At 42.0% G+C, this 17,665-nt stretch overlaps 1 protein-coding gene across 1 annotated transcript; it reads right to left on the bottom strand.

Moving 5' to 3' along the window:
* Positions 1 to 2,962: 2,962 nt before the first annotated feature.
* On the bottom strand, positions 2,963 to 16,413 carry LOC311630299 (spermatogenesis-associated protein 31D1-like; the record flags this gene model as incomplete). Its single annotated transcript, XM_084899159.1, has 6 exons — positions 2,963 to 3,211; positions 10,064 to 10,192; positions 10,746 to 14,303; positions 14,505 to 14,565; positions 15,125 to 15,167; positions 16,368 to 16,413. 6 exons carry the CDS (start codon positions 16,411 to 16,413, stop codon positions 2,963 to 2,965), a joined length of 4,086 nt encoding a protein of 1,361 aa, XP_084755285.1.
* Positions 16,414 to 17,665: the final 1,252 nt, after the last annotated feature.

The following is a 17,665-nucleotide window of genomic DNA, read 5'->3' as shown; positions in this document are numbered from 1 at the left end:
ACATGTATTGTCAAGCAATGATTTGAGGTAAAATGAAAAGACATACCATGGTCTTTATTGAAGTCAATTAGATGTGACTAACCAGGACAGGAAGGAGAAGATTTACTTTCAAAAGTGACATTAGACAGAGTATTTTGTCAATCCTCAGACTTCTGGGGTATCAGATTTAATAAAATAATTTAAACCAAAGATTATTTAGAAAGCTCTACATAAAGAATGTTTTAGGTGATAAAAAAAAAGTCAAGTGAATTTATATTATGACAATCATAATGCATTTTCTGAAGTTACTTTTGGTTACTCATCTGCCATTTAAAAAGGTTATACACACACACACACACACACACACACACACACACACACACACATATATATATATATATATATATATATATATAGAGAGAGAGAGAGAGAGAGAGAGAGAGAGAGAGAGAGAGAGGTGCCTAATATGCAAATTAGGCCAGGATGCTGTAGTGGTCACCACTGGCTCAGGAGGAGGCTGCATCACCAGAGCTCAGGAGGAGCTCTGTGTGCAGATGGGCAGGAGGGGACTGAGTGTCACCCCCACCCCAGCGGACACATACCGGGGATGAGGGTGTGCTCTCGGTGGCTGTGGTGTGGCTCAGATCATGCCCTTGGTGGGAAGCAGCCCAGATCCTGGGTTCCTGGCAGTGGCAGGAGGGAAGCAGCCTGGGTCCTGGTGAGAGGAAGAGGCAGCCAGAGCAAAGCAGCCAGGTCCCCGATGCCTGGCATTGGCTGGAGTGAAGCAGCCCGGGTCCTGGGTGTCAGAGGGAAGTCAGTGCAAGCAGCCAGGGGAAGGAATGCCTATTCTTGCATGGATCTTTGTGCATTTGGGCCTCTAGTATAATTTATATTAAAATCCATGTATATTCTTATTAATAATTTAAGCAGCTTCTAGTATATACTTTACTATATTGAACACAGATAAACTAAACTTTGTGAAGTACTTAAGAAACATGTAAAATAATAAGGAGTGCTATGTCTTTCATAAACATATAAGAATTCAAATTAAAGTTATTTTTAGGCAATGTTCACTTTAGGCAATGATTAAATTTCTCTATTGATTCACTCTTTACATTTTATCCAAGCTATAACAAAATGGGTAAACTGAAGTCCTTTGAGCATTCATAATATAAAAGCATACTGTTTATTACCTAAATGGTTATTATATAGTAAAAAACTAATTCTGTGAAAATACATTGGGATAAAATAACTAATGTTAAGAAAAATAATTATGCACACCTCCCAATAGTGAATATCTGAGCTTTATTAAAAGCCATTAACAAAGGAAATTTTGTCCATTAATCCTATCTTTATATTTTTATGATACCATACCAAACTATAGAATACTGATCATTATAATAATGAATATAGGTGTTTGGATATTAATAAGCATCAGACTTTCCATTTAAAAAGATAAATGACAGAACTACAGGTGGGGGAGGGTGGAAACTTACCTGATCAATCCTATATAATAAAAGCTTAATATGCAAATAGGCTGAGTGGCAGAAGGACTGGTCACTATGATGCTCACTGACCACCAGCGGGCAGACGCTCAATGCAGGAGCTGACCACTAGTGGTCAGTGTGCTCCCACAGAAGGAGTGTCACTCAACCAGACACCAGGCTCACAGCTGGTGAGTGCAGTGGTGAGGAAGGAGGCTCTCCTGCCTCCACTGCAGGTGGCTGGTAAGGAATGAGGGTACCAGACTGTGAGAGCCCCAGACTGTGAGAGGGATATCTGACTGCCAGTTTAGGCCTAATCCTGGGATGGAGGACTAAGCTGGCAGGCAGACATCCCCCGAAGGGTCCATCTGAACTATGAGAGCATAGGCCAGGCTGAGGAACACCCCCCCCACCCCACCCCATTGCATGAATCTCATGCATGGGCCTCTAGTAATCAAAATAAAGTAAAATGTAAACTTAAGATAGAATATATGCCTTATATAGGACACTGAAATATAAAAGACTTAGTTAAACTGATAAAACACTCTATTACAACTCTATTATTACAACAACAAAACATTTAAGCAATTTGTAAAGGGAATGATAAAAAGATGGCATTTTTTAAAAAATCCTCACCCAAGGATATTTTCCATTGCTTTTAGATAGAGAGAAAGAGAGGTGGGTGTTAGAGAGAGAAAAGAGAGTAACATCAATGGGAGACACACACTAGGTTGCCTCTGGCCATTTTATTGATATATGACTTTTTTGCTATTGCACATTTGATATCTGAAACTTGATATTTATATAATGTAATATAAGTATTTGAAGTTGCCAATCAAATTTGCATTACTTGAACTCAATACAAAAGATTTGGATAGCAGGGGATACTTGTGTATATAAATATTAAAACTTGTTTTTTGATGGTGGCAAAATGGACTGTTTTTTTTTTCCTTCTTCCTAAATTATATATTCATCAAAATTTATGATGAGGATTTATTTTGTTAACTGGTGGAGAAAATGTATTTGAGAAAAAGAGAGAGAGAGAGAGAATTTCACAATAAACTAGATTTCTTGGCAACATAATCCAATATGCTTCCAGTCCCTCTGTGCCCTGTGACATCTGTTCTCCCATCTTTGGACAGCAAAAGCAGTTTTGAGAGGGAAGTTCATATCTCTACAAGCCTATTGTAAAAAAACAAGAAAAAATGGTAAGAAATTATCTAACACTACAACTCAAAGAGTTAGTAAAAGAGCAACAAGAAAAACCCAGTGTAAGCAGAAGGAAGAAAATAATAAAAATCAGAGCAGAGATAAACACTATTATGTTGTACTTTACCAGTGTCTACACCAGGTTAAACTCCGATGGGTTTGTATAAGGATCAGCATATATTGCGGGGCAAAAGTATGCTTACAGTTGTTCATATGGAAATAACACAGTAATTAATAAATAAACTCTGGGTTTTGTGTACTCACAACAGTAAGCCTGCTTTTGTCTGACCCTATATTGGGTTGTAAGGCACGATGTGGTCTATACAATAGAGCGTAGAGACCATTATGCTGAAAGGCACAGAGTCTGACAGAAGTTCTGAAAGCCTTACTGTACTACACAAGGGCGTGATGGGCCCTAAAGTCACAGGACGGTCCTGTACAGCTTCCAGGCCATTGATTCTGGTAGAACTGGAAGCAGCATGAATGATGGAATGCTGAGATGCTCCATTTAGAAAATACACCACTGAAACACACCTTTCCTATTGGTAAGAATGAATGTCAATTAAATAGATTTTTCTCATACCTGCCCTTTAGGAGGAGCAATGGCCAACAGCAAAACAAAACAAACATTAGTTCAAATAAGAAACACTTTCAACTTAACATGGCAAGCCAGCATTAGAGATAGAAATGATGGGCAGTATACTCTATTCAATTATGAGCTACTCTATCTTTGGAATATATAGAGAAAAAAAAAATCAATTTTATAATTGGACAATGAAAAACAACCACAAAATTAAATGATGTACTGGATTTAGTAACTACACAAATTAATTAATACCTATGGGTGAAGGACAGACAGAATACAAAATTAATTTGAAACCAAAGGTACAATGACTAGCCAAGGAAGCAGTTCATTTGATTGGGCACATTTCCTAGAGGAAGGCAGCTATAGCATTTGCTCTAAGCTCCCCTGTCGTCAAAACAAGAGAAAAACAAACAAACATCATATCCCTGAGAAAACAAACCAGTAACTTAAGAGAAGCCTACTTTCCTGGTCTTCAATGTACTTGGGGATTATGCCTGAAGTGAGTCACTAATGACAGCATGGTGATCAGAAGCTACGCCTCTGAGAACATGAAGTTTCACCAGGAGCTGGGGCATGTAGGCCAGCATTTGTTCCACACACAGTCTTGTACTATTTTCCCACTCTTGATCCCTATTAGTTGAATTAATTACTCTATACAGAAGATGAAAGGCATATGAAAACTTAGATGGCTCTGTGCTGCTTTTCTTGGTCATTGAAATAATTCTACATTTTGTTTGTTGGTTAGCATATGTCAAATTATTTTATATTCATCTAGCAAAATGGCTAAGAACAGGGGATTTAGAGCCACATCACCTGGATTTGAATAGCTTTGATCATTAATACTTGCATGGCAAGTAACTATATTGTTTTATTTCATGCAAATTAATTCATAAATGTGTTCATTTATATGTGCACATATCCTCATCATCCTCAAAAAGGATGTGTGGTGGCTTAAAATAAAAAGTTTTTTTTTTAAATATAACTTACTTTATTCCTGGGTGAGCATGTTAACTTCTACTTAAGATTTTTCTGTTATGATATATTAAGATAACAAAAGTAAAATGCTAGAAAAACAAAACATTTTAGTTGTTCAATACGTGATAAATTAATATAATAACGATGGTATTAAAAATAATTATAATCTGTGAACCCTCACAATATCTCTAAAACATTGCAGGCAGGAGTCATATTTTTCATGTTCCCAAATAAAGAAACAAGAGCTCATGTGGTTATGTGTTTCTCAAAGTAGCACTCCAGTTAAGGTCAGGAATGTATGAGAGTCATGGCAGGCCTACCCCTAGCATGGGTTTGCCAGCTCACATGAAGCCTTTCTCACATGACGTGGTGCTGGTTCCAGACGAGAACTCACAAGGGTGGATGCCCCTATCTTACCGAGAGGCAGCAGGGTAAGCTGCTCATCATGCTATGGCGCCCATGGACTGCCATACGCTGCTCACTGCCACCTGGTGCATCTCCTCTGCCAACCCCTCATTGTGCTCCAGTAGTTCTTTCCCAGACCATTTCTCCTCCCTCTGCACAGTCTCTGGGGCCTCTTGCAAAATGAGTCCCTGACAAAAGAGCCAATCCCCAGGGAGGGGACTTCTTTGGGGGCAATGGGAAATAAATTGTTCATTGGAAGCTGCATCTCAAGAGTCTGAGCCAGTGTGATTCCTGAACATTCACTATTTTCACTTTTCAGGGGGGCGGGGGGGGGGGTAACAAAAAACAAACAAACCAGAAAACAACAACAACAACAACAAAAAACCCAACTGTAAAATGGATACTTCTCAACTTTGTCTAGCCCAGTGGTCGGCAAACTCATTAGTCAACAGAGCCAAATATCAACAGTGCAACGATTGAAATTTCTTTTGAGAGCCAAATTTTTTGAACTTCAACTTCTTCTAACGCCACTTCTTCAAAATAGACTCGCCCAGGCCGTGGTATTTTGTGGAAGAGCCACACTCAAGGGGCCAGAGAGCTGCATGTGGCTTGTGAGCTGCAGTTTGCTGACCATGGGTCTAGCCCATTAATCCTGGTTCAGCTTTTCTTTTTCTTTCCCCTTATGTTCATAGAACCACCAGATCTTCCTCTCTTCTCATATTCACCTCCCACTTTCTGCCATCGTGCTCAGAGTATGCGATGCATTTTATATATTTTCCATGAGTATATGCATATTTGAACTAGCATGGTGAAATGCATAATGAAAACCCACTGGTCTCAGAATGGAGTAAGACTGAAAGAGGAAGGAATGGGGCGATGAATGTTGCACTGAATCAGTCTGGCTCTAAAGAGCCTTAGCAAAGGCTGTTAACCTTTATTCCTCCCTATTAAAATTATCTTTGCCAAATTATTATTTTAGAAGCTTAGTGGCAGGTGTATTGCTTCTAGCTCACTGATCCTGCAGGGAAACCCACTACTCCACAGCTGGCTTTGCAACTTGTACCACAGATTAAATTGCTTGGTTAGAGGGGAAATCAATTGCTATTTTTACAAAAACTTCACAAAATGCTTGCAATCTACAATCTAATCAAAATCTAAAAGCCCCTTGTAGATTAGTTTTATTGGCTCAGTTTATACTGCAGACCTGATGACATTTCACACAGAACCGGTACTAAATTATGTCTTCCAACCACAGCACTGATTTTTCTGGTAGTTACCAGAAGGGAATGAGTTCTTGGGCACTTGCTCATCTTCGGGCATTTATTTTTTTCTTTTATATTTTAATTCAGCAAAATTAATTTTTTCCTACATACAACATTGTTTGCCTTGTTTCTTTGTAAGCGGGTCTAAGCTGCAGTCTGGCCTCTCTCTGCAGAAGGCAACTAGGCTGATCAGGGGAAGGCACCACCCACAACATGCTGCTGCTGCCATTGCTGACCACTGCAGCTGCCAAGGTGTTTTCATCAGCATGGACTCCAGTTCCTTCACCACGAAAAAATGACAACTTTCTTTAGTCATTTTCAAGATGTCTCTTTCATAGGATATGACATTTCTTTCTTTTTTTATCCTCACCTCAGGATATTTTTCTATTGATTTTTAGAGCATGGAAGAGAAAGAGAAAAACAGAAATATCAATGTGAGAGGGACACTTCGATTGGTTGCCTCCTTTATGAGCTCTGACCTGGGCCTTGACCAGGAAAGAGTCTGCAATCTAAGTACATGCCCTTGACCAGAATCAAACCCAGACTCTGTGGTCATCAGGCCAAGGCTCTACTCACTGAGCCAAACTGTCTAGGGCAGGATATGACATTTCTTAGCCCCTCCAGCAGAGGACATTTGTTTTTTCCTCCAGGAGTGAAGTGGAAAAACCCTAGATCACCTTATTGGATTCTTATTATCTAAGTCAGTGGTCGGCAAACCACATCTTGCAAGCCACATGCGGCTCTTTGGCCCCTTGAGTGTGGCGCTTCCACAAAATACCACGACCTGGGCGAGTCTATTTTGAAGAAGTGGAGTTAGAAGAAGTTTAAGTTTAAAAATTTTGGCTCTCAAATTTCAATCTTTGTACTGTTGATATTTGGCTCTGTTCACTAATGAGTTTGCAGACCACGGGTCTAAGTTACCAAGAACACTGCAAGTGGCATACCAGTAGCTTAGCCAACAAGCGGTCAGAAAAGGTGATTCCTCTGCAGCTCACACACAGAGGTGGGACTGCTGGCATGCCCTGGCAGGCAGGCCCTGCTCTCTGTGGACAGGCCCTGTTCTCTGCTCTCAGTGGACCTGCCTGCTCATCGCTGCCATGGCCAGAAGGCAGGCCCTGCTCCCTGCTCTCTATGGGCCTGCTCTGCCCTGCTCTCTGTGGGCCTACACGATCCATGGCTTGCCTCACCTCACTGCAATCCTCTCCCACCCACCTGCACATGCAACCTTCTCCTGAGCGGTCATGACTGTTACAGCATGCCAGATAATTTGCATCTTACTTTTATTTAAATTATATGTTTTGAATTTACTTGTTAATGAATTTATCCCAGCTCACAAAATAGGGACTGCTTCTCATCCTCCCACACACTCATGGTAGCCAAATTGTGTTCACTCTCTCCATATTGCTCAATGACTTTTTAAACTAAAAAGTTGTATTCCTACTAAAAGAAGTGGGATTGTTTCCTTTTGTGTTGGCGGAAACATGTTTCAAGCTTCAAGTCATTTTTGAATACCCTCCTTTTAAGTCTGGGCAGCATTCAGAATGTTGGCATGTCCATTACTGACCTGGGCTAGATTTAATTTAGATACTTTTAAGGTTGAGAGAATAGGAGCTTTATGCTTCTGCATTTCAAAATCAGTACTTTATACCCAACTGATTGAATTATAAATGACTGAAGAAAGTACAAGCATGGCAAACTTCTATTTGAATAAATATATTTCTATTAAATGCCTTATTTCCATGTCAAACTTTAAACAAAGCTCTATGCACTTCTTGTAATAATAAATACTAACAAGTCTTGATGTGGTTAATCTAACAATTAGCACAAAATCGCAAAATTATGATGAAGATAATGTAACAATTATCACAAAATCACAAAATTATGATGAAGATAATGTAACAATTATCACAAAAGTGATGAAGAAAAAAATAGCTGACACATGGGTAGGAAGATGATAGAGACAAATGGTTCCTGTGCAATGGCCACAAATGTATAGTAATTGTTTTAGTCAGTTTCCTGCGGAGTTAGAGCACTGAGAGAGGTTAGGTCCTATTTAGAATCCACAACTCCTTTGTTGTTTCTTAATTATTTAATACTTATCATCCTAGAGCAGGAAAACTTTGCTTTTTTTCCCCCCTAAACAGACTCTTCTAGTTCTTGTAAAATAAGAGCAAATGTTGCATCAAAAGCCACTATAAGAAGCAGAATGAAGTTACCTTAAAAATTAAAATGGGAACTGCCTCATGACCCAGCCATTCTACTTGTTGCGATTTATCCAAAGAAACTTGGAACACTGTTTCAAAGGAACATATACCCCCTGTGCGCAGTACAGCATTATTTATAATAGCCAAATTTGGGAGTTGCCCAGTGCCTATCAATGGCTGAGTGAATGGATGAAAAAGCTGTGGTACATTTACACAATGGAAAACGACTTGGTCATAAAAAAGAGGAAATCTTACCTTTTAAACAGCATGGATTGACCTGGAGAGCATTATGCTAAGTGAAATAAGACAGTCAGAGAAAGACAAGTATGATGTGATTTCACTTGTATGTGGAATTGAATGAACAAAATGAGCTAACAAGCAAAACAGAGACAGACTCTTATTGGTAGAGAGCAGGCTGACATCTTTCCAGGGGTTTGGGTGCAGGGGTGGGAGTTGATGGTGGAGGGATTGAGCAAAACAGAGAAAAAGTTCATGGACAGGGGTAGTAGTGTGGTGACTGGTTGGGAGGTGGAGTGTGGGGAAGGTGAAGGAGGACATAAGGGGGATAAATGATGTTTGATGGAGACTACACTTGGGGTGGTGAACACACAACACAGTGTAGAATGGTTTACTGTATAATCTTGTTAACCAGGGTCACCCTAACGAAGTCAATAGAAAGCAGCAAAAATTTTTAATTTGAAGAGCATCCTAAATATTTTTCACTAATAGTTTTCACTAATTTAGAAATTTATAACAAGAAGCAAATTTTGTTTTGGTAGTGTCCCTTCCTGTAGCTTTACCTCATGCATTTTCTTTCTGTTACATATAGTCACTCAGCCTGTTGAGATAGTGATGTTCCTGCTAATAGTTCAAAATGAATAACATTAATGACAATTGCCATTAATTAATAGCTTAAACATAATATACTACCTTTTCTGTCCATCTCTGGAATAATCTTGGGAGATCTACACTGTTATGTCCATTTTTAGGGTAAGATATTAAGAGTCAGAGAAATTAAGCAGCCTTTAAGTAGAATGACTTTATTATGCTTCCCATTGGCATTTTATTGTGATTTCTTGAATAGAATTCCAACCAAATATATTGCGTCTGGAAGAAAATAATTTATTGTCTATGGGCTTAACATATATACTTGGGGACTTTTTTTGGTTACTATTTGTGTGTTGTTTCTAAATCAAACCCAGAGATAATCTTTTATTTGCCCTTTGTTTAAGAGCATTCTTCACGAATAACAATGTGCAAAGAGTAGATCAGACTCTTATGAGAAATTGTTTTCCTATTACTATACCAGAGGATCTCCAATCACAATATCAGATTCTTATAATGTTGCAAAGTGCCAGCTAATATATTTATACTAATAAAGCTTTAGTGACACCATCCCCAAACACAGGATGCCATGCCTGATGCCATCCCTGCAAATACTGCTGTAGTGCTCAGGGAAAAGCCCCATGCCTTTTAGTACAAGACTTCAGTGTGCCGCGCGGTGCTCTGACCAGCCTCAGCAGGTGGAGCTTAGAGGAAAAGATGGGAGCAAGAGAGGGCTGATGAGGCATAAACCTTTGTTTCACTAGCAAGATTATTCTTTCCCCTCTTAATTTGTTCTTTCTTTCTCACTCACTCTAAGGCATCTTTTCCTTACTTTCAGTTTTATTTGGCCTAGGAGGTAGGTAGCGGCCTGATTAACATTTTTATCACTGATGAGCTGAGTAATGATTTTCATTAGGGGAAAAAATATCCCTCAGCCTGAAGAAACACCCAGAGCTCAGAGATAGGAACCACTTCCCCAAGGTGACATTATTTCAGTGTAAATGTTAAAGTGTGCTTCCCTAAAACATTAATGTGACCCACATGATTTTTAAATAATGTCTATGCCGTATTCAAACCAGCCCAAGAACAACTGCAGCAATATCCCCCAAACACTCCCATTCAGGGTTCACCCACCTGTAGGATCCTCTGATCACGGACTTCTAAATAATGCTTAACCCTCTGTCTCTTCTTCACTGACACTTTCTGAAAAATATACCCATCCTTGATCTTCTTCAGATGTAGAAGGCCTGTCTTCTCTGCAGCCTTAAAGGACATAAAGCATTCCCTGAAGGGGAAGGTGTGGGCTGCTCTCCATGTTCATTAGGGTTAAGCTATGGTGGGAGACAGAGCCCATCTCCTCGAACCTCATCAGCCAGGAAGTGGGATTTGGGGGAGGACAGATGATATTTGTTTCTCAGCAAGAGCTCCAGGGAATGTGCGCTTTTGGAAGCCAAAGGAAGCCATCAGTAGAAGCTGAACTTTTTCTTTCCCTAAGCACAAGCCCTGAGAAACTCTAAACCCATGCCCCCAACTCAGGACACAGAGAAGACATCACTATTATTATAGAAAAATTTATTAGGCAAGTCAATATTCCCCTCCAGGGAGGAAGGAATTATTCGGGGGAAGGAAATGTTTCCCCCTGGAAATTATAGAGAAGCATTGTGTGCCTAAATCTTGGAGGCTGATGTCTGAAAGCAGTGCCTCCAGCAGTGGTGGGAACAGCAGGAGGCCCCTTGGCAGCTTGAGGCCTGCAGGTGGGGCTTGGAGGAGGCACAGTCCCCTTGAGGGACCCAGATTGGGGGTGCTTCTGGCATACTTGCTGGTCCTTTAATGTCACTGCTTTTGAGCAGGAACTTTCATCCTTCCTGGTATGTCTAATACTTGTGGATCTCTGGTCATCAGAGATAGCTGCTTGGAGGCCAGACTTCATATTTGTCGCGTTGGAGAAGGGAGCCCCACAGTTTAAATCACAGCCCTGCACGGACTTTACCTTGGCCTGCTCTGCTCCCATCTGCACAGGTTTCCCTGACTGCACTGCAGAGGGAAGGGGCTCTTGAGGGAGGGCGGTAACTCCTGCCTGCCTATGCCCCTGTTTCTCTGCTGGGCACTTCGCAAAGTTGGACCTGACATTGTGGATTTGCATGGTCTTAACTGGGCCTCTGCTCTGTGTAGATGATATGTGTCTTCCCATTTCCTGGGTGGTTTCTTGCATTGTCCCTGTGATTGAAGGACTATGCCTTTGAAAAAGGCTATCTGGAGGAGCCTGTCCCTTCTGTGATAGGCTGTGGAAAGACTTGCTTCCATGCATGTCCTTTACATCTGTGCCCTGAGGCAGAAATCTCTTCCCTTTAGGTTGGGAAGTTATCACTGGAGCATCTCCTCCACCAAGCTCTTCATATTTGGAGCCTGTAGGCTTTGGGGAAGGGCACAAAATATCTTTCTTTACCCCTGGTGGGAAATTCTCATCCTGGAAGGAGTTTAATGCATGCCTTGGAAGCCAGGATTCCTGCTGCTTCTCTATCCTGACTGTGCTGTCCTCCGAATGGACATGGAGCACCTGGTGAGCTTCCCTGCTCACACAGGGGACACACTTGGTAGGAGTCAGGGAAGCTTTGTCAGTCAAGCTGCCTGAGTCACTGGACATGTCCTTGGGTTGGCCTTGGGCCTGGCTCTGCTTCCTGCTCTCCAACTTCAAGTTCAACTCACCAATTACTTGACTTCTAAGTTCTGATAAATTAGGAGCTGGATCTGATAGTTTAGATGGTGGGTTTTGAGTAGTCACAGTGGTATCTCTGTTTTTCTTTTGGGAGGTCCCTGGCTGGCTGGTTGTCACAGACGGAAGAGCATAGAGCTCCTCAGCCCTGGCTATCTCCCTGGGCACGGTGGGCATGGAAGCAGGTTCTGCTTCATCCCTATTTGTGGCCTCTGGCATTTCAGTTCTGTCAGTAAAATTCACACTCTTATTCTTTGGTGCAGATTCTCTATTTGCTTGCCTTGCAGGCAGCTTTGAAGGTTGAATGTTGCCTGTTAGAGAAGGATTCTGATTTGTTTTGCCACGGATGGTGTTTGTGACAGGTAAAGGAGGTGGTTGGCCTCCCAAAATTGTCTGAAAATCCTCAGAAAGTCTGTGCTGAATCACCTCTCCCTCTTTATTCATAAGTGAGATGGTAGAGAGCAGAAAATTCAAGACAGGGGCTACATTTTCTGTTTTGACTTGGTCACCGTGAAGGGATTCAGAACTTCCTTTCAGAAGTGAGAAGGTTTCAGATTCAATGCTCACCTCAGAAATCACTTTGGTTGTGGAGGAAGAGTGAGGATTGATCAAGGAATGAGAGGTAGTGCCTTTTGATTTGAAGTCCTCTGTGGATTCAAGGGCTTTAGCAGGGAGGCCTCCAAATGTCTTCCTAGGCAAGTTGGCATCCTGGTCTTCCAGCATCTCTGGAAGGAAGGAAGTCTCCTGGCACTTGTGCAGACAGTAGTCCCCACCCACTGATGGTGGCAGACTTCTCAGTTTAATTTCCCTGTTGGATTCCTCAGTAAGTGTATGCTGGATAGAGGGATGAGAAATGTGTACAGTACCAGGTAGGTGACTCTCCATGTTTTCCTCAAAATTTTTGTTCACATGTACTTTCTGAATATTGTCCAGCTGTCTCTGACTTACACTCTGCCTTGCCACACTCCTCATATCACAGTCATTCCCCACATCCTTATCTGAAGTACTGTCTGAGTCACTCATCAAGCCTTTTGGATAACTAGCTAAGCTGTCTGTCTCATTATCGGACAGCTGAGACATTTCTGAGCCCTGCTTATAGAAGTCTGCTGATGGGGTGACTCCATTTAGAATTTTGCTACCGTTGGCCTTATACATAGGGATCCCTGAGTTGCGATAGCAGCATTTTGGCTTAGATATTTTTGAGTATTCACACCTAGGCTTCATGAGTGACAGAGACTCATGGATCCTGCGGGGCAGGCCCCACCGGTGTTGGATGAGCCTCTTTTTAATGTGATGTTCAAATTTCTTTCTAAACTCAACACTGAGAGGATACTCAAAATGATCAATGGAGATTGAAATATGTGCCTTGGAGGGCCCATAGTAAGGAGAGGCGGGAGCTGAAGGACAGCAGGCTTCCCAAGAACTTTGATCCAGAGAGGGTAAACTACACAAACCATCCTGTTCCTTCTTTAACACATTCCATTTCAGTTCTTCAATATCAGATGAGGTGAGACTTTCTGATTCATTCAGGGGTGTATGGCAATACACTCCACAGACCTTAGTCTGGTCTATGAGACCAGCTGGTAGGATTGGGAGTGGGGATTGAAGGTGGACCTGGGCTTGGAGTTGAGTGAGAGGTGAGTAATGGCATAGAGGCAGAGTTTGAGGCAGAAGTTGAGGTTGGACCTTAGGCAAGGATGGAGGTAGGAAATAAGGAAGTCCTGAGGATCCTTGACCTATAAAGGCATTTGAGATGCTATTGAAGATTGTATAGTAACCGGAGACATGCACAGCAGAGAGCAAGGACTCGCTGTGCAGAGATGGAAGCCCCCAGAAAAGCTGGATAAATTTTTGCTTTAAATTGTCCTCCCAGGTATTAGAATATGGGTCCTGCTCTACTGAGTCATGCTCATAAGGGTTGAGAAAGGAGAGTTGTGTTGGATCCGTAAGTTTTGCTACAGAATCTTCCAAAGAAGAGATTTTTGTAGAATGGATGTCAGGCAACTTTTGATGGAAATCATATTGTGTCAAGTTTGAAGAGAACAAGTCTTTGGTTTGAGGTGGGGACTTCTGTACTGGAAATTCAGATTCTGAGTGAGAATAAGGCTCTTTAGACAGAGTATGAGACATTGGTGAGGGTGAAAGGGAATTATCCAAGGTGCTCATTGAGTTTAAGGGCAGAACTGAGGGTGGTGTTGGGGAAGGTTGAGTCAGAGGGACTCCTGGGAGAGCAGAGGACTGGTGGAATGAAGACTCTGTCATGGGAGCTGTGGAAACCACAGGGGACACTGATGGAGTAGACCTTTCCAGTGATGTCATGGGTGCTGTGGAATCCACAGGGGACTCTGATGGAGTACACCTTTCCAGGGATGTCATGGGAGCTGTGGAATCCACAGGGGACTCTGATGGAGTAGACCTTTCCAGAGCTGTCATGGGAGCTGTGGAAACCATAGGGGACACTGATGGAGTAGATCTTTTCAGAGCCTTTGAGAAAAGTCGATTGATTTCAGCTGTTGCATTGTTACATATGTCACAGGAGGGGTCTGGACATAAAAGTTGACGAAAGTGATTGGAATCATGATTCCGTCCCAGGGGGCTGCAGGAAACAGGAGGTAAAATGATGCAGCCAAGGCCACAGCAAGGAAAGGAGGACCTACTGGCCTACTGTGGGTGGGGCCACCTGAAGCTTACTGCCCCTACACTTTGGTCCACATCCATGACTTCACAATGCATTCATCCCAAGGCATTCACTCAGATTGACTTTCCTATGCCAACCCCTCTCATGACTAGGGAAGGCTCTAACCTAGAATAGCACAGAACAGGCTAAAGTGAGATTCGGAAAAAGTATAAAAGAAGAGTCACCTTTTCAGGAAAGCAATCAGCTCCTTTTCCTCCTCCACTTTGTTGTAGAAATATCTCAAACCTGGGAAACCAAGAGAGTGAGTTACATGAAATGAAGGTAGACTTTAATATCCTGGGGTCCTTTTATGGGAGAACATTGGGATATTAGACTCTGAAAGCCCCAAGAATGAGTCAATGAAGTCAAATGGGCAATGATATATTACTAAGGTTCCAGTGTGCGTTTCTTATTTAATAAAGTACTTTCATGCACATTATCTCATTTGATGCTCAAAACCACTCTGTGAAGTAGAGAGGCCAATGATCACAACAAAGAAGATTCTGATCATCCTGAAGCCAAACTACTTTCTCAAAGTCAGGAGACAGAATTTCTGACTCTCAACATCTACTGTGCAATACCCATAACCCGGGTCCTTCATTGCTTCTTACTCAGGGACAGCAGAGCAGGGAATCTGAGAGGTGTCTCAGATTCTGTATTTCCATGAGCCTCTCCCTAAGAGCTCTGTTTTATGAGAGCGACTGTATTTACCAACTGACATAGAGATCGTGGACCTGGTACCTCATGGAAAGGAGAGAGGAAGTGTAACCCTTGGGGAGCTCAGGTGGAATAGGCAGAAACTTACCTCCCCGTGTCCCACCTTTCCTTCTTCTCTTGACTCTGCCCACCTGTTGAAAATAAAAAGGATTTTTATTTCATTCATATACCCCTCTCTCTAGGAAACAGCATTTTCTCTCTAAGAATAATGGCTCTCTGAGCAAAAGGCATTTTAACTAATAGGACTTTGTATTCATTTTACCATTTTTTAAAGCTTTAATATACTTTAATTTTTTTTTCTTTAAAAAACGTATAGAACAATTCTGTCTTAGAGGCTCATACTTGGTATTCACAGAGGTCCTCTGCTCAAAGAAGGCATACAATCAGAGGCCTACAGTTGCTTCTCTGTCCCCTCAGAAAGGACCCAGTAACCTGACATGGTGCTCAGAGGCTCTCAGAGGCTCAGCACTCATAAGCCCAACACAACGGCTTGGACAAGTGATACCTGACAGGGCAGCATGGCTCAGGATGAAGTGCTGGTTAACTCTGATGTCCTACAAAGATCCCCAAGACTCTAAATAACTGGATCCAGAACTAGGGAATCACTATGTTTGGAGCCAGAAACCTGCCACCACACCCAAATGGTTGTGAGCTTCATATGGAACCCTGAGTCTTTCCTGAACCCCTAGACCTACCTGGTTTCTTCCCCTATAAGAGTGATGTTCTGTTCTCTCCTCAGACGTCCCAACTTTGGTGTCTCTCTGACTTAAATCAAACTCATTTAGAAATGTGGGAATCAAAATGGAAAGAAGGAAGAACTCTGTTGGGGCTCACTAACTCAGGGTTCCTTACCTTCTGTGTACGTTCACTTTTCCAGAAGGTTGGGATCGATGGAATTCCCAGGAAGAAAAGGAATAGGAGGAGGACCAAGCACAACACAAAGATAGTAATTATGTTGAAGTCACTATATAAGCATTCTGTGCAAAAGCTTTTCAGATAAAACTCTAGTAGGCTATTCAGAAATAGACTGAGATCCATTTTCCAAATCGCAATGCTGCTCGAAGCAACTGAGCTCTGAGAGCCCAGACTCCTGACTTTATAGCCAGGCCTGCATCACAGAGCATGGTGGAGTCACAAAGGGTTTCTGAGAGTGAAAGCAGGTACACCTTCAAGAAAATGTGTCCACAGCCCCTCCTTCAAACCAGCCCAGCAAATTCCCTCCACCTCTCTTAGTTCCTTCTTTCCTACACCTTCTGTTTCCAAATTCCTCTTTTAATATCTATTTACTTTAATGAATGCCCTGCTTGTTTCATATGTAACCCAGATATTACCTGGGTCGCCCTTTAATGTGGGAGACTTAGACTTTGGTGTCACCATGTCTACCACCCTTCAAGTCTGAAATTCTCCTTGGAAATTCTGCTTATGCCCAGACATTTACAATGAGGATCTTATATGCCCCCAAATCCAATTTAATTAAATGTGGATAAAGAAGTTAAAGATCTTTTAGACTTCCTTAATTTTGTGAATGTTAAAATAGAAAATTTTGTGTGATTCCCCCGCCCCAATAAGTTATAAAGGAATAATACCTGTTTAAAATATCATCCCGTCCAGGAATACAACTTATATATTTTACATCTATCTAACCCCTAAGGTTTGTATAACTTTCTCCATAAGACATTTCAGGCAAGACATGGAGGTGGCAGAGGTGGTGTGTGTCAGTGTGTGATCCCCATATAACCCTACAATAACCTCTCAGTTGAGGTACACAGCAGTCTGATCCCAGGTTTCAGACTGCACTTGATTATATTGTCTATAAGGAGGAGTGTTTTCCAGAATCTCTACTAGAATAACATGCTGCTATTTGAGGAGGCTCATTGGCTATAAGTCATTAGTTTAGGACTTTCAATGTTCCCAGTTTCTTAGGGACAATCCTTAGTGCTCTGTCACTCCCAACCATTTGCTATCCCCTTGCTTACCCACATGCTAAAGCTGTTTCCAGGCTCCCCAAAAGGCAGCTGGTTCAAACAAAGTGATGTAGCCTCTCAGGGTAGCCAGCAACCAATCTACTTAGTCTCAGACAGAGCATGCTTACCTTGTACACATTTGAGTCTCACAGAACATTCACTCCCATGGGTCCATGGGAAATCTGGGATGTGGGGCCTCCCAAAGGCTGTTTGTGAAGGGAAGGGCAGGTAATCACATTATGTGCACTCCTTCTGCTCACGTGCATGCTCCATTGTTCCCTTCACTCACCAACCCCAGGTCCAAGACACATTTATTAAGAATCAGCCAAAACTGGTTTGGCACACTGGATAGAACGTCAGCCTGCAGACTGAAAGGTCCCAGGTTCAATTTCTGTGAGGGGCATGTACCTTGGTTGCAGGCACATTCCTAGTGGGGTGGGGGGTGCAGTTGCAGCTGATCGATGTATCTCTCTCATCGATGTTTCTAACTCTCTATCCCTCTCCCTTCCTCTCTGTAAAAAATCAATAAAATACATATTTTTTAAAAAAGAATCAGAAAATGGTGTCAGCGGAGCATTAAATCCACCACTGAATGCTCCCAAGAGTGTTCCCTGAGAGACAGCACAGGTTGTATTCCTATGACCTGCTTTGTAGCTTCGTTCCTC

Source organism: Pipistrellus hanaki, assembly GCF_964339955.1.
Source record: "Pipistrellus hanaki genome assembly, chromosome: 11".
In the NCBI taxonomy this organism is placed as follows: Eukaryota; Metazoa; Chordata; class Mammalia; order Chiroptera; family Vespertilionidae; genus Pipistrellus; species Pipistrellus hanaki.
Note: the sequence above shows the minus strand (reverse complement) of the source record. Positions and strands in the feature narration are given on the sequence as shown.